Raw genomic sequence first — 25,349 nt, 5'->3', positions numbered from 1 at the left:
AGATATAATCAAACTTAATGCATAGTTTTTCAAAAATAATAATAATATAATAAATAATGACTAAAAATTAAAATCTTGTTTTTTCATAATCTTTATCTTCAAGTTTTTTTATTATGTTACAGAAATTGGGTTAATGTCAGTAGTGTTAATTTCTATAATTCTTAAAACTTACAACGATTTTTAAATGACTTTTCAAACTTTGGTAAGTTTTCTCTTCACAAAATCATGTATTTATAAAACTTTTTAATTGAAATAAATTCATTGAATTGTAACTATTGAAAGAAAAATGACATTACGGTTCAATGACACTTCTCCCTTTTCTCTCTAAAGAGTTTGAAAAATTATCACCTCAAGAATATTACTATCATTTTACAACCTTGGATGCCACATCTGCTAAAATAAAAATTTTTGAATTTGAGATGCCATCTCGATAATTATGGAATTAACATCTTAGATGACACTTCGCTTGGAGTTGATCTAAGAAATGTTATTGTCTTGCCCGCATAGACAGCCTAGTTGGTCAAGAAGGGGGCACAAAGTGTCTTCCGTGGTGAATCTTGGATCAAGACCAAAGATTGAATCTCGCAAGCGGCAGTGTGGGGGTACCTTTCTCTAAAGTGAGGGGGGCTCTTTGTGAGCGATGAGTTCGGATCTAGCCACTGTGTCCTGCTAGGTCACCATGATTAACCTCCTCTCACGTCCTGTCGGGCCGGGTGTGGGGGCGTCAATAAAAATTGGACCAAGTAATGTTATTGTCTTGTCTGGGATTCATCCTTCAATGTCTTAGTCTCTTGTGAAGACTGAAACTAAAGATAGAGGAACAGACCATTTTGGATTTCAACACAAGTAGTTGCAGCAGCATAAGGGGGGAAGTTTTGGCATTTTATCTTGAAAATTGCTTTGGTGGAGATGGTGCTCAAATAGGAAAGCGAAGTACACTCTGAGCAACCATTGCCAAAACAAGGGGAATCAATGCCCTATTTGCTTTGGTTAAAAGCCATTTGTGCTGTGCCATAGCCATACACTTCCTCATGCAAATGGGCAAGGTTATTACTATGCTGTCTAATTTTCAAATGATTGTTATTATTGATTATTAAAAACTTAGTGAAAATACATGACCAATGGTTGAAACATGATTTTAACATAAATTTAATGGTAATAGAATATTGAATTTGAAACTAAATAATTAAAATATAAAATTTTTAAACATAAAATAGAGATTAGAAAAGAAAATTCTCTAAAATTGAACTGAATTTGAAAAACTCTTAAAATAAGTATTTTAAAATTTTCTTACTAATTTTAATATTTAGGAAATGACAATTTTCCACAACAATTTTCAGATCACTTCCATATCATTATTATCTAACCCAAATCAAAATTAAATATAAAGAAAAATCTTCACGTCTCTTCTCTTTTGAATACATGTAATATTTTTTTAGATTAAAAAATATTTTTAGGAACTTTTAACTTTTGAATATATTTTTTAAATATTTTATAAAATTAAAAAATAATTTTTTATAAAAAAATAAGGATAAAAAACTGAAAAATATTTGAAATTTTTAATTTTTTATTAAGTCTTACCGAGTTACATGTCTTCAACAAGTTCCAAACACGGCGTTAGTTCTCCGTTTTAGAAAATTGCTACTGTTTACTTGCCTTGCTGTTTGAGCTTCGAAACTTGGACCCAAGCTGTACAACGTTGAATCAAACAAATCCAATACAGAGTTCACATTCCAGATCGCAATAGTGAGAAAAAAGCAAGCGAAAAGCTGGTTCTCTCTTCTGTTTCCTTGCGAGTTTATATCATCATTTGCTAAATTTGATCATGTAAACGGATACGCCAGACGAAGATAAAGAGGGGGTAAAAATGAGTGTTTCTCTCACTGTAATGGCTTTCAATCTTCTGGATGATCAGCCGGAAGACAGCCCAAATTCATGGGAAAAAAGGAGGGATATTTGTTTAAGCGTTATAACCAGTTATTCTCCAATGATTCTCTGTACCCAACAAGGTATTTGCTGCTTGCTCTCTAGGGATCTTGCTTGTGCAGTTTTGCTTTAATCTTGCAATGGTTGATCTGGGTTTGCTTTTATTTTTGTTTTTGAGATGGGTTTTATTTCGTTGGTTCGTCTCTTGAATGGGAAATCTGGGTTTCATCACAAGTTTATTGGGTTGTTTCTTATTGCTTTATGATGCTTGGTCATTGGTTTTCTATATTTGATGATTTGATTTGTTTTTCATATAATTTTGTCTGTGATTTGTTGGGCTTTAGGTGTGAAGTCTCAGTTGGACTATCTTCAGCAGGGTTTGCCTGGTAATTTCCTAATTGCTTTTTGTTTGGTCACAGTGAATGTAAATATGCAAAAGATGTAAAATGGTGCATTCCTTTCTTTTTGTTGGAAATGTAGAGTTATTTTAACATAATTTGGTTCCGGTTTACTTGCTTTGAAAAATTATTGACCTTGTATGATATTTGTGATTTCAACTAGTGAAACAGAGGTAGCAGAATGGGTAAATGGGAGACGATAGGGTAAATGGCAATGGGAAATGGCCAGAAATAAGGGGAAATGGGAAGGTGGGAAATGAACAAGTGTTGAGCCAAAAATATGGCGGAAACCTATCAGTAAACTTTTGCAGGAAAGATGTGAAACCTTGAGTAATTACTGAAAATCCAACTAACACTTAGTTGGAAATTGAGGAAAAATAATGTTTAAAAATGAGTGCTTCCAAGTTTTTTAAAATTACCTGCGTTGAAATAAGGACAACTGTGTAATAAAGGAAATCCAATGTAAAAGCATAAGTTCAAATAAGGAAAGTGGATAGTAATGATTTCTCTCCATGCTCTTATTTTCTTCCTCTTATGCAACATTCTCCTTCTCTCACAACGTGAGGTACTATGGTGCTTTGAATGAGTATATTGTATGTGATCCAATTGCTTGAAAATTTATGTTACTTATAAAATTTATCTCAAAAGTTGGTGTATTTTAGTGTGCCACTAAGGATATGATACATGATATAACACTTGTGACTAGACAGACTCCTAAGTTCATTTGTCACTTCCCTAGAAAATTATGGTGATAGTTACTTTTTAAGTTGTAGCTCCATTCAGTTATGGGGGACAAATTGATTCCATAAGTGCTATGGTTAATGACAAAGCAACCATCACATGTCAACCTCAACTTATTGCTTTGAAGATTCTGCAGGATTGAGTTAAGCAGATGTTAGTAATAAATTTTAGTGCAAATATCTTGGACTGTTTTTGGGTTAAATAGTTTCCAGTGATTGTTGTTGACATCATACAGCGGTGTTGAATAATTTTTATAATTACTACTTCTGTATTTCTGTCAGGAAACCTGTCTCACATTGGTACTCCTATTGGAGAGGGGTTGGGCATATTGTTTAGTACCATGAGCCTAAATGTTTACTTCAGTTAGAACTTAAACTTTTGATGTTAAAATTAGTATTATAGCTAACCCAAGACTACTATTGAGTAAGAAGTGGGCCAGGAGAGTGTTTAAGACTAACTTGGGTTAGATTGAGATATGACATTTTTTGGCCTAGTGAGGACCAAGAGCTTGTTATTATCCAGATCATCTCAATAGTCTACTGGGGAGGTCTTGAGTTTATTACTTGGTTTCATAAGCCCAAATGCTAACTTCATTTAGCACTTTTGGTCAGGGCTTTTGATGTTACAGTTTCACAGTTTATTTTATGACGTTCATATAAATATATTTATCTTTCATAGAATTCGTTATGAGCTCGCATATGTTCATAAAGCTAAACGTTTGTGAACCCTTAAAAGAAACAATTTTGTTGTGTTCTTTTCTCATGGCATTCCAAATAATTTTTTGAGGGTGCTGTGTAATATTAATTTAAGGTTTAGCTTCTTTTTTTAGGTAATTCTAATATTTTACAATATCTTAATCCTATTTCATGAACTTTTGAGTGACTGAAAAGGAATGAAAATTTTCCTCCACGATTGTCTAAAAGTGCCCTAATATTCAAATTAATTCTTCTATTGATGGTGCTGATTTCCACTAGGTTATGATCAATTTGGGATCTCAAGAAAGGGATCTGAAGAACCTTCAGATCAGCATTGCACAATCTTTTATGACAAGGAGAAGGTAGCAGATCCATTCCTTTCTAAACATGCTTAAACTGTACAATTTTGCTACGTTGAAAGGATGTTTTTGTGTTTAATACATTTTTCCCTTTCATTTAACGAAGGTGGAGCTGCTGGAAGGTGGAACTTTTTGGTTGTCAGAGTCACCTTCAGTCCCTGGAAGCATATCATGGGGTGCTGAAGTTCCATGTATTGCCACATGGGCAATATCCTTTTTCTAGTGTGTCTTCATATCTTAAAACCATGTTTTAATATTTCCTCATCTTTGCGAACATGATATTTAATCATTTTTTCCTTGACAAAATATTTACACATTTCAACTAAAAGGAGTTGAGCCACCAGGATTTTCATTTCAGATAGTTAATACAAACATGGATGAGTTCAGTCCCCGCGCCCGCAGGCGAAGTGCTTTACTCACATGGCAGCATATTGCGTCTTTGCCTCCTAGCTTACCTGTGGTATACTGTGGAGGCTTTAACGCACAAAAGGAATCAACTACTGGACGTTTTCTTCTTGGGCGATCAAGGTATGATGTGCAACATGCGGTATTGTTTGTAAGAGGCTGTGCTTGTTATATTGGTGCATATCAGAAATTGTGTTCTAATGTGGCATTCAATTTTATGTTTTATGATAACCTGAAAGAAAATATAAATTATATATATCCTTTAGTTTATAAATATTGCTTGGGAAATGGTTTCTTGAAACTAATCTCATGTTTGAGATTTTGTTATTGGTTTGTGTACGTGTATAACCTGAAGATATTTCCTCAGCTTGGCCAATGCCTGCCTGTTTATCCCATTTTTTTTTTTGCTTCTTCTATTGTGATTCATTTGGACTGCAGCAACTATACTTGGTAAAGAACTTGTGTGATGGTATTCATATTATCATTTCACTCCAATCCTATCTTCTTCTGGACAAATGGTAGCTTGGTCATTTTTACTAGAGGTGCCAGGAAAATATATGCATCATTAATGATGCTTTTTGACAATATATGATGAGAAACCTGTTTGCTTCTCTTCTCAAACTTCTTCCTTTGTGTATTTGGCCCTCAACTTAACTTCTCATGATCTATAACAGTTTATATGGGTTTTAGGAAGTTGTCTTATAAGTCAGATGAGGGAGAAGGGTGGGAGGGAAATCAATAACTCTGTATTAAATAATCAAAACCAGTATTTTTTCTGAATGCATCGTATGCCTATTTATAGACAAAAACCATTCTTAACTATAACATAATTATGAGATCCTATCCTAACTATACTCATCTCGATAAGAGATAGAACCTACCAAAAGATAACAATCTAAAAGATAATCACAATAAAATAAATCTAAATTGTAAATATCCTATGTGTAAGAAAATAATTATGAGAGAAAAACCTAAGAGACTAGCCTCTTTTAGCTTGTTATTTATAATAAGCATAATACGGGCTTAACCTATGGTTTAATCTAATTACAAATAAAACACACATACTATAATTACAATAATACTAATAATTCTAACACTCCCCCTCAAGTTAGAGCATAGATATCATATGCACCAAACTTGTTATAAATATATTCCACTCGAGGATCCTTTAGAGACTTGGTGAAGACATCTGCAAGTTGATCATTGGAGTTAACAAACTTTGTAACAATAACGTCTTCAACCAGTTTTTCTCTAATAAAGTGACAGTCAATTTCAATATGCTTAGTCTGCTCATGGAACACTAGATTGGAAGCAATATGTAAGACAGCCTGATTATTACAAATAAGTTTCATAGGGAACACTTCATAAAACTTGAGTTCCTGTAGGAGTTGTTTAAGCTAGATGAGCTCACAAGTTGCGTTAGCCATAGCCCGATACTCTGCCTCTGCACTAGATTCAGCTACTACATTCTGTTTCTTACTTTTCCACGAAACCAGATTTCCTCCCACAAGAATACAATACCCAGATGTTGACCGACGATCAAAAAGAGATCCTGCCCAATCTGCATCTGCCTAACAATAAATATCTATGTCCTTTATCCTCATAGAGTAGCCCTTTACCTGGCGCTCTTTTGATATATCTCAAAATCTGGATAATAACATTCTAATGAGAATCACGTGGAGAACTAAGGAACTGACTAACCACACTCACAACAAAAGCAATGTCGAGATGAGTGACTGTGAGATAGTTTAACTTACCCACCAGTCTCCTATATCTTTCAGGATCTGAATAAAGCTCCCTCTGTCTCGGTAAGAATCGGGCATTCAGATCCATTGGGGTGTCAATTGGTTTACAATTCATCATACTAGTTTCTTCTAAGATGTCAAGGACATACTTCCTCTGAGAAATTGAGATACCATCTCCTGATTGAGCAACTTCAATATCCAAGAAATATCGAAGTCGGCCTAGGTCTTTGGTCTGAAAGTGTTGATGTAGATGTTCCTTCAATTTTTGTATTCCAACTTGATCACTCCCGGTGATAACAATGTCATCTACATAAACAACAAGGTAGATACATAAGGGAGAAGAATGGTGATAGAAAATCGAATGATCAGCTTCACTTCAAGTGAGACCAAAGGCTTGAACCACAATGTTGAACTTACTAAACCATGTATATGGAGATTGTTTCAGACCATAGAGAGACTTCTTGAGTTTGCAAACTATATTGGACTTCTCCTGAGTAACAAAACCAGGTGGTTGCTCCATATATACCTCTTCTTGCAAATCACCATGAAGAAAAGCATTTTTAATATCAAGCTGATAGAGTGGCTAATGACTCGTGGTAGCCAGAGAGAGCAAGAGGCGAACAGAGGCTATTTTCGCAACAGGAGAGAAAGTATCACTGTAATCCAGGCCGTAGATCTGTGTAAAGCCTTTGGTAACCAAGCGAGCTTTAAGATGTTCCACCTGGCCATTAGGACCTACTTTGGGAGTGAATACCCACCTGCAACCAACATGAGTCTTTCTTGGTGGTAAAGGCACTAAATTCCAAGTACCATTCGAATGTAAGGCGTTAATTTCATATAACATAGCCTGACACCAATCAGGATGGGACAGAGCTTCACCTGTGGTTCTAATGATAGGGTTTGAAGGTCGCTGGAAAAAGATACACAGCGACGGCTAGGGTTTTTCTCACCGGTGGCTTTGATACCATGTGAAAAAATAATTATGAGAGAAAAACTTAAGAGACTAGCCTCTCTTATGTTGTTATTTGTAATAGGCATAATGGACCTTAAATCTACGGGCTTAACCTATGGGCTTAATCTAATTACAAATAAAACACACATACTATAATTACAATAATACTAATAATTCTAACACTATGAAACATTAAGGGTCTGTTCAGTTGTAGAAAACATTTTCTGTTTTCCAACTCCAATTTTCTATTGAATAATTGAATCTCCCATTTGAAAATAGAAAACTCAGTTTTCTAATTTTTCAACTTTATACCAATGAATTAGAAAACATCTGTTTTGATATTTTTCTAAATTTTCTAAAAATGAATGCTCTGACTTTTTGAAGCATAAAATGTTAGGACATCTTTAGTTACAAATTTGGAGTTGGAAAACAGGGGCTAAAAATTTAAGTCTTAAAATCCTTATTTCTCATCACTCTTGACTAATAATGATCCTGTATCCATCTCAAATCATTCTCAATGTCATTTACTTGTGCAACAAAAGAAGCAATTCTCAACTGCCATAGTCAAAATTAACTAGGGACAATGTTGGCCAACCATTTGATGCTTTCCTAGATGATATAATGGGAATCAGAAATTCCATAAAGTCACCTAATAGTTAGATTATTGCTTGAGTTGCAAATGCCTATAATATCATTTATCACCATGTATCAATAATTCATCCCTAAAACGATTTTGACTTTCTAAGGGGAACTAGTGCCATGGATGAAGAGCATTGATGATATGCTGTTGAAATTTACAATTTCAAGGATATGCTTGCTTGCCTACACCTATATTTTGTGGGAGAATTTCTAATCATAGTAAGGTTACCCTTTGTGACCGGAAGGTTACAGGTGCGTACAAATTGACCCTCACAAAGCGAGGAGCCTTGTGCATTGGGGGCAGCCTTTTAATCTCCATGAGGCTTCATTCTCAATGGGAGCCATAGATTGATTTTCTGCTCTCCATGGACAAGATTTTATATTGTTTGCCAAACATCAGAATCTTACCAACTTTATACTTTTTTCTGCTCTAGATGCTGCCTTAGGCGACAGCCATGGAATGAGTACTGCATCATGAAGTGTTTGGCTGATTAACTATAATATGTTTTTGTTAGGGGCTGCTTAAATATCAAGCATGATGATACATCAAAAAACAAATTGGTTAAAAGTTTCACTTTCAGTTCTCTGGACTAAAAAGTCTGTTACGATGTCCATTAGAAGAATAGCTGGGATTCTCTTATATTACTTCCCTCAAGTTTTTTGTCCTAGGACCAAACGAAACCTTAATTTTATAAGGAATACAAGTTGTACATGCTTCCTCCTATGTAACTAATACATGATTATCGGTTCTCACCACCTGTGTACAGGGAGCATGGAGTTGTAGGTGATATGAGGGATGCATGGCCCAATGCTCGTGTGAGAAAAAATGCATCTCTCATACACACGTATCACGGATTTAAAGGTACACATCTCATCTCTGCATTGTTCTTTGAAATGCATAATGGATTACTTTAGCAATGTGAGTAAATTTTTCCCTCTGATTATGTCAGGTAATAAACAGGGAGTTCTTGAATTCCTCAAGTTAATTTTTAGAGCTCTTTGCCTTTGCTGGGATCGCCAAACCCAGGATCTACATATAGATTGGATTCTTTTCAGAGGCAGATCACTAATGCCAGTTGCATCCTGTGAAGTGGTGAATGACAACATTGATGGGCATTACCCATCATCTCATTATCCGATATTTGCTGAGTTTATGCTTCCTCGTACAGTGAGATTGCTTGAATCACCTGCTCAAGTTGGAAATTGATCATATATTTCATTCATCCATCCTTCTGCCCCTACCCCCCCTCTTCTTCCTTTTCCTATCTCTCCTTGGCCAATATTATGGATCTGGTAATCTGCAGCTTCTTTCCTCCCATTTCCCCTTCGTTCTTCTTGCTTTTTTTCTTTTCTTTTCTTTTTTAAGTGGGGGTTCTTTGCAGGGAAGCTCATGAGCTATTTCTTGTCCAATCATTTTCATTGGTAATGTAGGCATGCATGGCGGTCTCTGAGAATATTGATAATGGGTGATTTGTCCATTGGTAACAGTTGTGGAAATATAAATAGTTTATTTTTGCAGGATTTTTGTCAATTTTATGCTTTAATTTTGCTGGCCCATATATATTCCAGTTCATGAATTTCTGGGTTATATCAGCACATGTTATTGGATGTCTTTCCTGGTTTGTCATAAAAAGTAAGTTATCAAGGTTCATTTATTGTCAAAAAAGAAAAAATGTTGAACATACTGATTCCATGTAGATAGCCAGTGCAATGCAAAAGTAAGAGGAATGTTATATATAAATACGAAAGCTGGGAAATTTTGTACATTTAAGAACTGTTGTGATGTCATGGAAGCAACATGAATTGTGATCTCTGTTTCTCATTGCATCATTAAGAATTTGTTCCAAGCTTCTCCCGTTGGTTGAACTAAAACAAAAGATATTTGGATTGAAAGATGAGCAGTCAATACTTCAATCAATGATGTCAAACTAGTAATCTTCTTCATTGGGTGATGTTGCTCCACATGCACAATGGACTAGCTAGTTGCCTTGATACTTCAACGTCACTCTATTTTGGCACTTTGAATTGATGGGATGTGCAAACCACATGACTAGGACCCTCCAACTCTTAAGTGGATCATTAAGTGACCATTTAACAGTTGACTTAGATGTCTAGGGCTCACCAAACTGGTAGAAAATTCAGCATAAAATAAAAATTATTATCTATGGTACTGTGACTTGCAAGCATCATATTTTGTTTGGATGTGCTTCCCACTTTGCAACAGTTGGTGGGTCTCTTGTATTTATGTTTCCAGACTCTAAGCTCCGTTTGTATATAAAATGTTTCTCAATTTTGGCTATTTAAACATTAAAAAATAAGCAAATAGTTTGTATACATGTAATGCCACTATTTTATTCATTCTACTTCTCGGAGTCAACACAATTTGATTGATTTTAAATGATTTAACAGATTTTTATTAAACATCTTGAGGCATGCATGTGAACTGTTCTTTCCACAGCTTTATTACAATCAAATGTAACTTTCCAATCTTTCCTCTCTAACTTACACAAGGTGCCCTGAGATTTGAGATAATGGCAACAAATATTTTGATGTTTGAGAAAATATAATGGGGGTACTCTTGAAGTTTAATATTATGTTACAATTTATTTTTCTTATGGTTAGTTAACTCAAGTTAAATATTTATGAATGATTAAAATATTTTTATATTTAAAAACTTCTCTCTTTTCACCCTTTTTTTTAGTGATTGAATCACCACTCTTGATGCTACCAATCACTTTTTTTCTCTTTCGATGCGTCTCTTTTTTGTTTTCTTCTTTCATTTTATGTAAACTGTCTTTATATAACTTTCACATCCTTGACAATTGAATTGTCTTTTTGCAATTGTCGCCTCATTTGGATTTGATTCAAATTAAGATAAAAATAATTGAGATTTAAACGGTTAAAATTGGATCCTACATTTAAATTCAAACATAGATAAAATTATTATTTTTTTGTTCTCTTTTTATCCTCTTACCATAGATCAACAAAAATATGAGATTTGCTTTTATTAGAGGCTTGAGAGATGAACACAGATGTAGATGCAACGAATCCATTTAAGACTTATTCCTTCCCTCTCTTTAGCGGTGGTCGTTGACTACCATTGACCACTATTTTTATATTTTTCAAAATTAGAAAATAAACAAAATTAAAGATAAAATAGTCTTTTATTGCTTTGTTTAACAACAAATAAGATTATTGCTACTGTTTAAACATTAAAAATAATCCTTATAATTTCACCTAATTTCAAAAATATTCTTTACAATTTAACTTAAAAATAACACATTCACATTGTGTCCTTAATCACCATATCTTTCTTCTACTTGAAAGAAAAAAAAAAAATACAGATTATCCTCCCCCATCATTAGCACTAGGGTTGTTTTGGATTGGCTTTACATATAATATCTTAATGATCACTTGTATGATGCTTATGCAAAGATCCATACCTAATCATGGCACATTATTTTTGTTCTAAGATGGTCTTTTAGAACATTTTATAGGTTTCCAAATTCAAATTCCTCTACTTTGCCCATAAATTGAAATTTAGGAAAAATAAAATAAAGAAACAATAACAAACAAGGAAAAAAAATTTAATATAATAATAGTGAAGAAAATACTCATTGTTTTGAAATATTTTGCCTCTTTTAGGTGTATTGATTCGATATAAAATATAATACAAATATAAATTTAAAAAGAGAGAAAAAATGATAAAAATTTTAAAATACGTTTCTTTTGTTTATTTCTCATTAATTGTAAATTTATTTTAAATTTAAATATTTAAAAAGGATGAATTTTATTCCAATCTTTTATAATTTGAATTTTAGTAATGGGAGTCGCTTAAATTGGTTTCTAACGTATTTAAAAAAGAACCATAAGATTCAAAGTATTAAAGGTAAGTAATTAAAAGTGTATGTAAAAACATTCTAATTTCAAGATTACATTTATTCAGAAACGCTTTTTTTTTTTTGGTAATAATTTTGCCCCGGTAAACTGTTCCAAATTCCTGATTTAATCCGCACCGTTGCGGGAGCACCGTCAACTGATCAACGGCCAGGATCAGCTCTCCTTCCCATTCTTTGAGCTCGCCCTTTCTCCCCTTTATTATTAATAGAATCCCCCGAAACCAGAAGGAGAGAGAGAGAGAGAGAGACAGAGAGAGAGACTGAGATTTCGTATTTATATACAGACAGATCAACAGGAGTTATATAGAGACAGAAACATTTCTACAGAGAGAGAGACAGAGGGAGAGGGAGAGAGCAAAGGAGCGAGCAGAAACACACAAACATATATATATATAGCTGTATCTATATTATCTGGATCTAGATCTCCTCAACGCGCCTCCTGAATGCGATCGGTGACGACGAATATGGCCGGTCGAGCACGGGCTCCTCGTCAATTTCACGTTTGGATCTCCGTATCTCTCCTCTTCTTCTTCCTCCGCCTCGGTCATTCCTTCTACCTTCCTGGCGTCGCGCCTGAAGATTTCCAGAAGGCAAGTCCTCCCCGCACAGACTCATGCATGTATACGTTTTTTATGTATGAATGTGTTTGTGGATCTATGTGTGTGGTAAGATGTGTTTGGTCCGACGTGGTGTTGGATCTTTGGATTCTGTGGTTGGCCTTAGTGCAGGTACCTTGTGATTTCGTTGCCCGAGGGCGCTTTAGTATCAGATCTGTTCGCTTCTCGCGTTTTAGGTCTGAGAAATGGATTTACTTGTTCTATGGAAAAGTTGTGGTTTTCCTGTGCAGCTCTCTGGATCCATCCTCTGAAATTGATAGATCGATCCATTGGCCTGATTAGTATGTCGTTATTAATATTGGCTTTACCAAAATGGTTAATGATGGTGATTAATTTATATTGTTCTTGACATTGTATTGTGACTATTCTGATCTTGATGTTTACTTAGGGCCCGTGTGGTAGGATGTTGGTTTTTAAGGTTTCAGTGGTCGTTTTCACTATTTTGACAAAAAATAGAAAATGGTGTTTCGTTCTCAGAATTTGAAAAAATTCCAAAAAGGTGCTTTCACAATTTTCATTTCTTCCCTCTCACACTCCCGCCGCTGCCGACTCGATCTCCCCAGAAAATTGCTGGAGGATAGTTGGTGACCCTACGAGCTACGGTGTCAGTCGCCGGCGACTCCCACGGGAGTTTTTTTGTTTTTTTTTAAATACCCATGGGAGTCACCAGGCTTGCTTCCACTGAAGTGAAAACTGCCGTGTAAAACTGCTGGCGCTGCTACCGTCACCACTGCCAAGCTCCCTGAAAAAATGGCTGCAGCAGCCCCAGTTGAGATGGGAACTCAAGGCACTGTTGCATCACTTGGCACGAAGGAAGTCAGGTACTTTCACAGGTATGATAGGCACTGTTGAGGGAGCTGCATAAAGCCTCAAGCGCACACGGTAGAAGTGGCATCCACAGCAGCACTACCTGGCCTAGTTTCAGTTTCTTGATAATGATGTTGGAAAGGAAGAAGAGAAGAGGTAGAGGCTGTCAAGACCTTGGGTATTATAGGGGCAAAGCTGTAATTGAGTTACAATTACAGTTAGGGGGTATTTTTGTAATTCGGTTACAGAACATGGGTGTTGTTATTCTGTTATTTTCCCCTTTTGTCTTGTAGCTTAGGTGGTTAGAGAGCCTTATTTAGTAGCTAAGTGAGGCTATATATATATTGCCGTAGGAAGGGGATGTGCTGGAATTGAATGAATTCTTAAATCTGATTTCCCTCTACGTCTCTCTCCATTCTCCCTCTTGTTTCTCTCTACTATTTCTCCCCCCTTTCCTCTTAATATCTCTCCCTCTTTCTACTGATTTCCCCCTCCCTTCAATTCTGATTTCTTCCCCAATTCCTCTTTTAACCTATCATGAGCCCTAGGTTCGTGACAGTGGCTTCTTCCCGAGCATGTGTTTCCCCTCTGAGGTTGCTGATGGCCACTGGCTGATGGTATTCCTGGTGTCAGTTACATGAACCTTAAAAAACTGAAAGATTAAAACTAAAAAAAAAAAAATGTTGTCAAATAACATGTCAGTTTCTTTAATTGAAAACCAAAATTGAACCCTAAAAATTAAAATTGAAAACTGAAAGCTCTGTCAGATGGCCCCTTAGTTAAAGGTAATAACACTGTAGTAGATTTTATGCTGTGGAAATGATGCTTCTTGGTGTGTGAAATCTTTGTCTAAGATATCCTAGATTGTGTCATTGCTGGTATTCCTGCATTGGTGTTCTGATAATATGATAAATGGTTTGTAGGTGGTTGATTTTTGGTAATGGCTTTTAATGTTAAGGAATATGTGGAGTATTCTTGGGAGAAAACCAGAACCTTTTCCCTCTTGAGTTCTTCCCCATAGAGAACGAGTCCTTTATATCTTGTCTTGTTTTGTTGCATGGGCTTTTGTTTTCTAAGTGTAGTTAATAACGTGAGTGTAGCGTTGTCTTAATGGAAGAAACATTTGCATCAGCTTTACAGAGTTGAAGGCTGAAAATTCTCTGTACATATCTCATGTTGAGTTTTGGATCTAATCCTCACACAATTAAAACCTCTCTCTCACCCAAATGCTCACCTGATAGAGATAGAAACTAAAAGAAAAGTAAAACAGATTAAAATGCAAAACAGAAACAATGAAGAACAAGAAGACTTATCCTGGTTCAGGCAAGAAATTGCCCTACATCCAGACTGCCAGATGATGCCGACAGAATCCACTATCAAAGAACAAGATTACAACACTTCTTCTTTGATCTCTTCCTCGCACACACTTAGGCTATTAATCTATAGCCTCTCTCAAGAAAACAAAGGACCGAGCACTAGCTCTCTCTCTATTCTCCAACTCCTATGTGCGAATACAACATATGAATTCTCTCTCTTGCTGCTCTCCCTCACAGAACCTACCCGCCTCTATTTATAAAAGATAGAGGCGGTTACAACTTAAAAGGACTAATATGTAAATATAAGGAAAATACATGACTTAACCGGAAATAACCCAAGAGGCATTTCCGTTACATTTTAAACACATAAAACATAAGAGTGAAACATTTCCTTACAAACATATTTGCCATTTTACAGAAACTTACAGCTATACTAAACAAATTCTAACATCTCAAGCTGTGTTAAGAGTAGATATATGCTACTAACAAAAGGATAAAAGTAGTAAGTACTTCATGGGGCTCAAATTTGAGTCTCTTGATTGGTGAAATGCAACTTAAGTTAGTAAGGTGTTCCTGTACGATGCTTGGAGGGAAATATTAAATATAAGCTGCTGAATAAAGATTGATGATGTAGTCTGGTAAATGTATCATCTCTTTGCTATGGGAGTTAAAAACAACCCCTCAGAAGTGCAACAAAAAAAGAAAAAGAAATAAATCCCAGAAAAAACCCAAATCCAGGCTTTATTCACCAAAATATTTGCAAAGACCTCCATTAAGATATTTGCAAAGACATCCAGTAAACTTCTATTGACTAATAATTGTTTCACATGGAAGAATTACGTTTCAGTGTGTCAGTACCGGAGGCACTGACAAGGCTATTTGACAGAATTCGGGGAGGAATTCTTGGGTTATCAGAGAAAGAGAAGAGAGAGAGAGAGAGAGTAACAGAAAGGAGAGAGAGAAATTCAGAATATTCTCATTGCATGCCTTCTGTGGGCGTGGCCCTTACATATATATAAACAGTTGGGGTCCTTCTAGAAGGTGGCCCCACTGGTACAACCTTCTAACGGCTACTAACGCCTAATTGCATGCAAAAATACATAAATGAAATATAAAATTTTAAGGGCCTTCACCAAACTACCCTTGGTTGCATGACAATACCCCTCCCCTTAAAGACATTTCTTGTCCACAAGAAATTTACAGCAACTTGGTATTCCCATGAAGTGTTGTCCGGGTGGCGGTTGGTCCACTGTATTGATACCCGTGTGATTGACACAGAATTATGATGAAGTACCCTCTTGTCTAGCACGACCAAGGGTTCTGCCTCCCTTGGGGGGTCTTCCTCTAACACTGGTAGATTTGAGCTAACTGAATCATGGGGTCCTATTGACCATTTCAGTAGCGACACATGGAAGACATGGTGGATTCCCACCCCTTCTGGGAGTTGCAATCTGTAAGCAACCCTGCCTATCTTGGCCAGCACTCTAAATGACCCAAAATACTTTGGGCCTAGTTTGGATGGGGTTTGTCCAGCGAATAGCTGCTGTTGGATTGTTCTCACCTTCAAATACACCATATCCCCTTCCTCAAAACTCCTCTCGCTTCTTTTCCAATCTTTCATCTGTTTCATTCTTTTTTGTGCAACTGTCTACTCCTTCCTTTTGATATGCAGGGCTTCTTGTCTTTGCCTTAGATGCTAGTCTACTAATAACTCCACATGTGAGTAGTGCATCATTGCTGGGATCAGTGGGGGTTTGTAACCGAATAGCGCCTCAAAAGGGGATCTTTTGAGGGAGCTATGGTAATTAGAATTGTAGCACCACTGGGCTAAGGGCAGCTATTGGTTCCAACTCTTGGGTTTGGAGAAACATACACACCTTAGGTAGGTCTCAAGACACTGGTTAATACATTTGGTTTGCCCATCCGTCTCAATATGCTGAAGACATGTGCATCCCTAACCCCAATTGTTTGAACAGTTCCCTCCAAAAGTTGCTGGCGAACACCTTATCCCTATTCGAGGTGATGGACATTGGTAAACCATGCACCCTAACCACAAAATCCAACAATAGTCGAGTCACCTCTTGGGTTGTAAAGGGGTGAGCTAAACTTAAGAAGTAGCTAAATTTAGTCAGCCTGTCCACCACCACTAGGATAGTGCTCTTCTCTTCAGACCTCGAAAGCCTCTCCACAAAGTCCATTGAGATTTGTTGCCATGCTTGCTTCGGTATTTCTAGGGGTTGATGCAAGCTAGCGTATGGAACTTGTTCATGCTTGCATTTCTAGCAAATAGTACATCCCAACACAAAAGAAGTAACATCCTTTTTCATTCCTAGCCAATGAAATAGTTGTTTGACCTTGTTGTAGGTAACGTTCAAGCCGAAGTGTCCTCCAATAGGTGATGAGTGTAGAGCTTGTAGGATCCTTGTTCTGAGCTGGTTGTCCTCCCCAATTACCAAACCCCCCTTGTACCTTAAGAGCCCTGCCTTCAAGGTATAATCCTTGTGTTCCGATGGTCCAACTGTCAGTTGAGTTATCAGGTCTAGCCCATGGTGTTTGTTCATAATTACCAGACACCTCCTTGACCCAATTTGGAACTATCACTGATATTGCTTGGCACTCCCCCTTTTCCTCCCTTGTTGATAGTGCGTTAGCCACGATATTCTCCTTCCCCTTCTTATATTGGATTGTATAATCCAATCCCAACAACTTTGTCACTCCTTTTCTCTGTAGCTAAGTGTGCAACCTCTGCTCTCCTAGGAACTTGAGGCTCTCATGATCAGTTTTGATAATAAATGGACTTTCCTCCAAATAATATCGCCATTTCTCTATGGCCATGAGGACTGCTATCAACTCCTTGTCTTAGTCCCAAGTGTTTGGGAGCTAAGGCTTGGTTGAGGAAAGCAATTGGTCTCCCCTCCTGGACTAGGACTCTGCCCCCACTTTTGTGTCACATGCGTTTGTTTCCAAGATGAAAGGCTTGGTGAAATCCAGTAGGGCTAATATGGGTGCTTGGGTCATTGCCTCATTGAAAGCATTGAAGGTTGTTTCAGACCTATCACTCCATTCAAATCCGTTCTTCTTAAACAGCTTTGTCAAAGGTTTGCTAATCACCCCATATCCTTTAACAAATTTCTTATAGTACCCTATCAAACCAAGAAATCCCCTGAGCTCCTTGATGGTTTTGGGTGTTGGCCACTCCACCATTGCCATGATCTTCTTGGGGTCTGTAGTGACTCTCTCTCCTGTTATTATGTGCCCAAAGTATTCCACCTTTCTTTCAGCAAAGGTACACTTAGATTTCTTTACAAACAACTTGTTAGACCTGCGGACTTGAAAGGTGATTTGGAGATGGGTTAGGTGTTGTTCCATGGTAGGACTATATACCAAGATGTGATCGAAGAAGACTAAAATGAATTTTCTGAGGTAGGGACTAAAAGCATGGTTCATTAGTGCCTGAAAGGTCGCAGGAGCATTAGTTAGGCCGAAGGGCATAACCAATAATTTGTATAGCCTTTGATGGGTGCGAAATGCGGTTTTAGGTATATCTGGGCAACCCATTCGGATTTGAGGTCCAACTTTGAAAATATAGTTGCACCAGTTAATTCATCTAACAAATCGTCTATGATTGGCGATTGGGATAGGAAATTTGTTTTTTAATGGTGTGGGAATTGAGCTGCCTATAGTCTATATAGAATCTCCAGCTCCCATCCTTCTTCTTAACGAGAAGAACAGGGGATGCAAAAGGGCATTGACTTGGTTGGATGATGTTTTTGGAAAGCATGTCCTTAACTAAATGTTCAATCTCTACCTTTTAGAAAGGAGAGTATCTGTAAGAATGGACATTCACTGGCTCTGTATTAGGTTTAAAGTAGAGTGCTCTAGGGGACGATTAGGGGGCAAAGATGAAGGTTCAATGAACAAGTCCTCAATTTGAACCAAGAGAGTTTGCAAAGAATTAGTGAGGGCTTCTATCTTGAACCACTGATGATCCTCTCCCTTGAATTTTCCTCGCTTCTTGCACACCCTTCCTCCACCTCCACTGCATACACCAAGTGCGAGTGAGCTATGGCTTCCTTTTCTTGTTTGAATAGTCTCTGCAGGTGACCCCCTGAAATGGCCTTGCACTCCCCTCCTTCCATGCAATCGGCCAACGCTAACGTCTTTCCTCCTTTTTCAAAAGTCACCTCTAAAGTGTTGAAATCAAATATTAGAGGACTCACAATCCTCATTTAGTCAACACCTAGCATTACATGACACCCCCAAGCTGTAGAATCCTTAGGCCTGTAGAGAACTCATACCCTTGCATTCTCCAAGTGAATCCTTGGCATCTATACCTGCTGATCATTTTGTGGTCGTTGGCAACGATCACTGATAGGGGTATAGTGGCTTGTAACACACATTCAAGTTCCTTGGCTGTGTTTTCATCCAAGAAATTATGTGTGCTCCCACTATCGATGAGCACAACCAGCCTCTTCCTTCCCACAATTCCTTTAATCTTGATCACCTTCTCTGAGGGTTGCCCTTCTAGAGCATGGAGGGAAATTTGTCCCTCTTCCTCTCCTTCATCGACCTCACCCTCTGCTTCATTCTCCTTTAAGTTCTCTTCTGCTTCGTCCTTTTCCTCATCCTCTTCCCCTTCCATTTGCATCAGGTGTTTCCGGCATTGGTGTCCTGAGGTGTACTTCTCACCACACTTGAAGCAAAGTCCCATTTGCCTTTTTTGGTCTAGGGTGAGGGAGGGACCTTACTGGGGTGGCCTGGATTGGAGCTCTTGGTGCGTAACCTCCTCTATTCACCTACAGGTTGTTTCCTCTATACCCTTCTCTCGTAGAGCTATGCCAACCCCTTCTCGATCCCTTTTGAGAGATCTTGTGCTTCTTCACAAAGGCCTCCAAAGACAACTCATGGAGCCATGCCTTCCCTGTTGCTTGCCTCACTGTAGCAAGCTGCAACATATTCACCATTGGCCTAAGCTCGTCATTCAATCTGCTGAGGAAGCTCGATACAAAGTATTGCTCATCTAAGGTTGGATGAGCATGACTAAGTGTCGATTTGAGCTCCTCAAAGCGGGTTTGGTATTCTTCCACCATTCCTTCTTGCTTTAACTTATTGAATTGCTCCACCACATCTATCAAATTGCTTTCACCAAATCGGGCACAAAATTCCTCCACAAACTCCGGCCACCTCCACTCATTCCTCCTCTCGCTCCAACTCTGGAACTAGGAATCTGCCACATCATTGAGGTAAGCAGCCACCATATTCACCTTGTTATCCTCTGCCACCCTGTAGTGGTAGAAGAAGCGTTTGCATCTTCTGATCCACCATTTGGATTTCTCCCCTTTGAACACTGGAATCTCTAGCTTTAGCATGGGAGTATTGGACTAATTAACCACATTGCCTCTCAGCGTTGCTTCTGCTGCAAGCTCCACCCGTTCTTCCCTCTCTTGTCGTCCCCTCACTCTGGGAATGATCGGCACCGTAGCTGCCCTTGGTGGGAAATCCACTGGCAAGTTGGCATTTGGTTGCCTAGAGAAAATGGCTAGTGTAGGATTTAACTGTTGGCTTAGTCGGGAGAATTCTTCTCTTAGATGTGAGAAGTCCTCCCTGATGCTTCTTTCAACCTCCAATACGTCAGCTCGGATGTGGCTCACATCCTCTTAGGAATTTCGGACTCCCACTTTGATAGTTTCTCGTCTGCTTGTTCGTGGCTCTACCTCAAACTAGCTTTGATAACGTCCAACCTCAACTCTATCTACTTCTTGCAGGGTTCCTTCCACCATGTTTTTCAGCCAGTGATTGGTGGCTCTGATACCAATTGTCAGTACTAGAGGCACTGACAAGGCTATTTGGCAGAATTTCAAGATGAATTCTTGGGTCATCAGAGAGAGAGACAGAGAGAAATTTAGAATATCCTCATTGCATGCCTGGTGTGGGTGTGGCCCTTGCATATATATAAGCGGTTGGGGTCCTCCTGGAAGGTGGCCCCACCATAGTACAGCCTTCTAACGGCTGCTGACGCCTAATTGCTTGCAAAAATACATAAATGAAATATATAATTTTAAGGCCTTGACCAAACTACCCTTGGTTGCATGACACAGTGACCCAAGTATATCAATTATTGAGGTTCTAAATAAAATTCAGGCCCATTTGTAGGAAAGCCCGTAAACAGTGAGCCAATCCTCTCCTATACCAAAATGTATGAAACTGTTGGGATCTAAATATAACATAATAACATTAAATAAAAATAAAATGCACTTTATTTATAAAGCAATGAATATTTTTATGCAGGAAAATACCTCCTTATCTCGAGTCCATAATTTAGACAATGTGCCAACTGAATAAAAAAAATTAATACTTTGAATGTATGCTTTTGTTCTTCTTGAATGAAGTGTACATATCCAGCCTGAAAAGCTTGATGCTAGTCTCCTTGGTTTTGACTATGGGGATGGCACCACAGGAACTCACCCAAAAAAGCTCTCATTCTTATGTACCTGGAACTACTCTTACAACTTCCACTGTGGAACCCTGCATAGGCCAATGTGAGTAGGGTGCATTACAATCTCTTCACTTTTATATCTCTGCATGCTGCAGGGCGCATTACAATCTCTTCACTTTTATATCTCTGCATGCTGCAGGGCCTCTAAGCCTGTTTTTTTATTGGCTTTGATACTGCAAGCAACGATCACAGCAACTCACAAAAAGGCAACTCAAAGAATTATAAATTAAATCTATGACATCCCTATGCAAATTATAATGGCAAGCTTAACACAGAAGTACATGTTGGGGTCTTTTCACAATAAGTTATTTTTTCACTTTGTATTTTTCTTTTTTGAGTTTTTGGTGAGAATTTCCTATCTTGTAGATATTTAGGCATTGCAGCTGTTGCTACCTTTTGCACTGTCTACTTCACATTTGCAGGTTGCTCACTTTTGGCAGTTCTTAATATATTTTACATATAAAAAAGTGCAGTAACTTCTTTCTTCAACTCTATAACTCTATAACAAGTTTTATGCACATTTTGTTACAGGGGGATCTTTTGAAGGTGAAAGTTAACAAGCTCACGTCTACAAAGACACAGCTTCCATACTCTTACTACTCCATTCCTTACTGCAAGCCAAATAAGATAGTTGACAGTGCAGAAAATCTTGGTGAAGTTCTTCGTGGTGATCGCATTGAAAACTCTCCTTATGTGGTCAGTTTCTACTCAAAAGTGATTATGTTTGTTTTACTTACCTTCTTTTGCATCACTGAGACTTCTTACAAGAGTTAATTTCTTGCAGTTTAAAATGAGAGAGCCTCAAATGTGCAATGTTGTTTGTCGTGTAACTCTTAATGCAAAAACTGCAAAGGAATTTAAGGAAAAGATAGATGATGAGTATCGGGTGAACATGTGAGGCACCTTCTTGGGGGAATCTTGAATATGAATTAAATTGCAGTTTTTCAAGTTTTAAAATTCTCTTTCATTTATGTTTGTTTATCTTTCAGGATTTTGGATAACCTTCCTCTGGTTGTTCCTTTGAAAAGACTGGATCAGGACTCTGTTGTGTATCAACATGGATACCATGTTGGTCTGAAAGGATTGTATGCTGGGGTAAGTACCAAATGAATTGAATTTCCACTTGTTCTCCAATTTGTTGCTATAACTTCAAGAATCACCATTTGTCCACTTATATTATTACAACGACTGGATCATGTTAGCCAGGAGTTCTTATTCTCATTTTAACACTTTTTTCCAGACCAAGGAGGAGAAGTATTTTATTCATAATCACTTGACTTTCACAGTTAAGTTTCATAAGGACCCACAGACAGAAACTGCAAGGATTGTAGGATTTGAAGTCAAACCATTCAGGTGCATCACAAGTTTCTCCTCTCACTGTGCCACCTGGATTTGTTATCTTCTTTAATGGTTGGTTGCTTGGGTTATAACATTGGTGTATTTTGGTGCCTATAGTGTTAAACATGATTATGAAGGCAAATGGAGTGACAATACCCGTTTGACAACTTGTGATCCCCATGCAAAACGGACAGTTATCAATTCAGAATCACCGCAAGAGGTCGAAGATAAGAAAGAAATTATCTTCACATATGATGTTGAGTTTCAAGTAAGCTCCTATATCTGTTGTTATATTGGACCTTTGTAACATTTTTAGATGTCAGATATGTCCCCGGAAATTGTAGTTATTGCCTTGGAAGTAAATACAGAATAAAACATATCAAGCTAACTTTTCAGTTTTTTCACTATTTCTATGTGAGAAATATGAGATGTTTAAAAACGTATCAAAGTACTTTTTTTTTTAAAAATATTTTTGAAGAGGGAAAGGTGAGATTAAGAAGAGAAGATCAATCTTGCAGAAAAGTGTGAAATTAAGGAGAAAGGAGAGAAGATCAGTCTACCCACTTCCCCTCTAACATCCAGTAGCATTCTAATTATTCTTCATTCTTGTGCCTCTTCAACCATGCAGGAGAGTGATGTGAAGTGGGCGTACAGATGGGATACCTATCTTCTGATGGCTGATGATCAAATTCACTGGTTTTCAATTGTCAATTCATTGATGATTGTCCTTTTCCTTTCGGGCATGGTGGCCATGATCATGCTGCGGACACTGTACCGTGATATATCCAAGTACAATCAGTTGGAGACCCAGGAAGAAGCCCAAGAAGAGACAGGATGGAAGCTGGTTCATGGAGATGTTTTTAGACCTCCTGTAAACTCAGATCTCCTCTGTGTTTATGCTGGTACAGGCGTTCAGTTCTTTGGGATGATACTTGTCACCATGATGTTTGCAGTTCTTGGGTTTCTCTCACCTTCAAACAGAGGTGGCTTGATGACCGCCATGCTTCTTCTGTGGGTCTTCATGGGCCTTTTTGCTGGATATGCTGCTGCCCGTCTCTACAAGACGTTTAAAGGAGCGGAATGGAAGAATATTGCTCTCAGGACAGCTGTCACCTTCCCTGCCATTGTCTTCGCCATCTTCTTTGTGTTGAATGCTCTAATTTGGGGTCAAAAATCTTCAGGGGCTGTGCCATTCGGCACTATGTTTGCTCTCGTAGTCTTATGGTTTGGAATCTCCGTACCTCTTGTTTTTGTTGGCGGTTATGTGGGCTTCAGGAAGCCTGCATTGGAAGATCCAGTGAAAACCAACAAAATCCCTAGACAGATACCCGAACAGGCCTGGTACATGAACCCAGTCTTCTCCATCCTCATTGGTGGCATCCTCCCATTTGGAGCTGTATTCATCGAGCTATTCTTCATCCTGACCTCCATCTGGTTGCAGCAATTCTATTACATATTCGGTTTCCTCTTCATCGTCTTTGGCATCCTGGTTGTCACTTGTGCCGAGATCACAATCGTGCTCTGCTATTTCCAGCTCTGCAGCGAGGACTACCTTTGGTGGTGGAGGTCGTACCTCACTTCAGGATCCTCGGCGCTTTACCTCTTCCTTTATGCCGCCTTCTATTTCTTCACGAAGCTTCAGATCACGAAGCCAGTGTCCGGGATCTTGTACTTCGGCTACATGTTGATCGCCTCCTATGCCTTTTTCGTGCTCACCGGTACGATTGGTTTCTACGCATGTTTCTGGTTTACGAGGCTCATCTATTCTTCTGTGAAGATTGATTAAGCGGTGCTTCCTGAAGGTAAATTGCTGAATTTAATATATATCATCTTCAGGATGCACGTAAGCTGGACATTCAGCCCACCCCCAAAAAATGTCCCTGTAATTTCGGTTTTAATCTTTAGATTTTCCTTTTCATTTTGTTCTTTTTAATCTTCTTCCCTCCCAATACAGGCTCGTTGGCCCTAGTAGTTCTTCATTTTTGTTTTTTTGGTTTGCTTTTTAGGTCACATCTTATTTCCTCCAACTGTTGTTCTCTTCTGTATTCAGACATTATGAGAGGAGGTGGAAGCAAATTCCCCCTCCTCAAGTGATGAAAGGAAATCTTCTTCTCTTTGATAGACAATCTCTTTTTCTTCTTAAATTCTTAATGCAGCTAACTTGTTTAGTACTTGTAGTAATTCAGGTAGCTCTCTCCTTCGCTCGCACTAAATTTGAAGACATATTAAACTAATCTCGACTCAGATGTTTGATTTGGATTTGAGCCGCAAAATTCTGTACATGTACATGCGTATTTAATTCAATTCATAATGGGCTTGTATTTGGATCAACCTAATTAGATTCAGTATTAAATTAGATCCATTTATACTACAAGGACTTCTTCTGCACTGCTACCCGACTCTCTTGCCAAAAAATTAAACATGCACTTCTACTTCTTCCTAATTTCATTACCGGCTAGGACTTTTGATTCCATTATGTTCTAATGAGAGTTCTTGCATTCTTCTTTACTTTTGGCTTGGCATCATTTATCTATCTTGACAAGAATTGATCCAGTTTTCCATTTGGTTTTGTAATTTTTTCTTTTGAAATAATATATTTTATAATTTTTTTGTCAGTTTTTTAAGCAAAAATTGTGTAACATTACTATTTGTTCTAATCTCCCACTTTTTCTTCATTTTTTTTTAAATGGGCGTGAATGATTGATTGAACATTTGAATTTAATAAAAAGCAATTGAAAATTTGAAAAAAAAAAAAAAAAAAAAGGTATTCAAAGACATTGATATTTAAGAAGTGTTTGGTATAATATAAAAGAATATACAACAGAAAAGATATATTATACAAAAATTATTTGTGTTATACCTATACCTTTTATGATATATAAAATATTATTCACATTATTCGAAATAATTTTAGACATTGATATTCTTAAATATCTTAGGACTTATTTGAAAATGATGTAGTTTTCAAAATCTCCATTCTATTTCAAAATTTTAGAATGAAAACAATAGAAGTGGC

General features: G+C 37.6%; 2 protein-coding genes across 2 annotated transcripts; both read left to right on the top strand.

Annotated features, from left to right (window-relative positions):
• Nucleotides 1-1,619: 1,619 nt before the first annotated feature.
• On the top strand, nt 1,620-9,378 carry LOC127805508 (uncharacterized). Its single transcript, XM_052342269.1, has 7 exons — nt 1,620-2,009; nt 2,271-2,312; nt 4,040-4,122; nt 4,226-4,328; nt 4,434-4,647; nt 8,628-8,722; nt 8,811-9,378. Exons 1-7 carry the CDS (start codon nt 1,868-1,870, stop codon nt 9,065-9,067), a joined length of 936 nt encoding a protein of 311 aa, XP_052198229.1. The 5' UTR covers nt 1,620-1,867; the 3' UTR covers nt 9,068-9,378.
• Nucleotides 9,379-11,989: 2,611 nt separating this feature from the next.
• LOC127806409 (transmembrane 9 superfamily member 9-like) lies at nt 11,990-24,459 on the top strand. Its single transcript, XM_052343675.1, has 7 exons — nt 11,990-12,349; nt 21,527-21,691; nt 21,780-21,889; nt 21,985-22,090; nt 22,236-22,348; nt 22,451-22,601; nt 22,962-24,459. The coding sequence occupies exons 1-7, from the start codon at nt 12,203-12,205 to the stop codon at nt 24,117-24,119; spliced, it is 1,950 nt and encodes a 649-aa protein (XP_052199635.1). The 5' UTR covers nt 11,990-12,202; the 3' UTR covers nt 24,120-24,459.
• The last annotated feature ends 890 nt before the right edge of the window (nt 24,460-25,349 follow it).

Source organism: Diospyros lotus, chromosome 7, assembly GCF_014633365.1.
Source record: "Diospyros lotus cultivar Yz01 chromosome 7, ASM1463336v1, whole genome shotgun sequence".
In the NCBI taxonomy this organism is placed as follows: domain Eukaryota; kingdom Viridiplantae; phylum Streptophyta; class Magnoliopsida; order Ericales; family Ebenaceae; genus Diospyros; species Diospyros lotus.
The sequence above is the reverse complement of the archived record's forward strand: the minus strand, read 5'-3'. Positions and strand labels throughout refer to the sequence as shown.

What these genes read in the sequence shown, in the direction of transcription:
- LOC127805508 (XM_052342269.1), top strand. Translation starts at nt 1,868, where the DNA reads ATGAGTGTTTCTCTCACTGTAATGGCTTTCAATCTTCTGGATGATCAG. An exon ending in GATTCTCTGTACCCAACAAG is followed by an intron (nt 2,010 to 2,270) that starts GTATTTGCTGCT and finishes GTTGGGCTTTAG; the next exon opens with GTGTGAAGTCTCAGTTGGAC. An exon ending in TCTTCAGCAGGGTTTGCCTG is followed by an intron (nt 2,313 to 4,039) that starts GTAATTTCCTAA and finishes GATTTCCACTAG; the next exon opens with GTTATGATCAATTTGGGATC.
- LOC127806409 (XM_052343675.1), top strand. Translation starts at nt 12,203, where the DNA reads ATGCGATCGGTGACGACGAATATGGCCGGTCGAGCACGGGCTCCTCGT. An exon ending in TGAAAGGATTGTATGCTGGG is followed by an intron (nt 22,091 to 22,235) that starts GTAAGTACCAAA and finishes ACTTTTTTCCAG; the next exon opens with ACCAAGGAGGAGAAGTATTT. An exon ending in CATATGATGTTGAGTTTCAA is followed by an intron (nt 22,602 to 22,961) that starts GTAAGCTCCTAT and finishes TCAACCATGCAG; the next exon opens with GAGAGTGATGTGAAGTGGGC.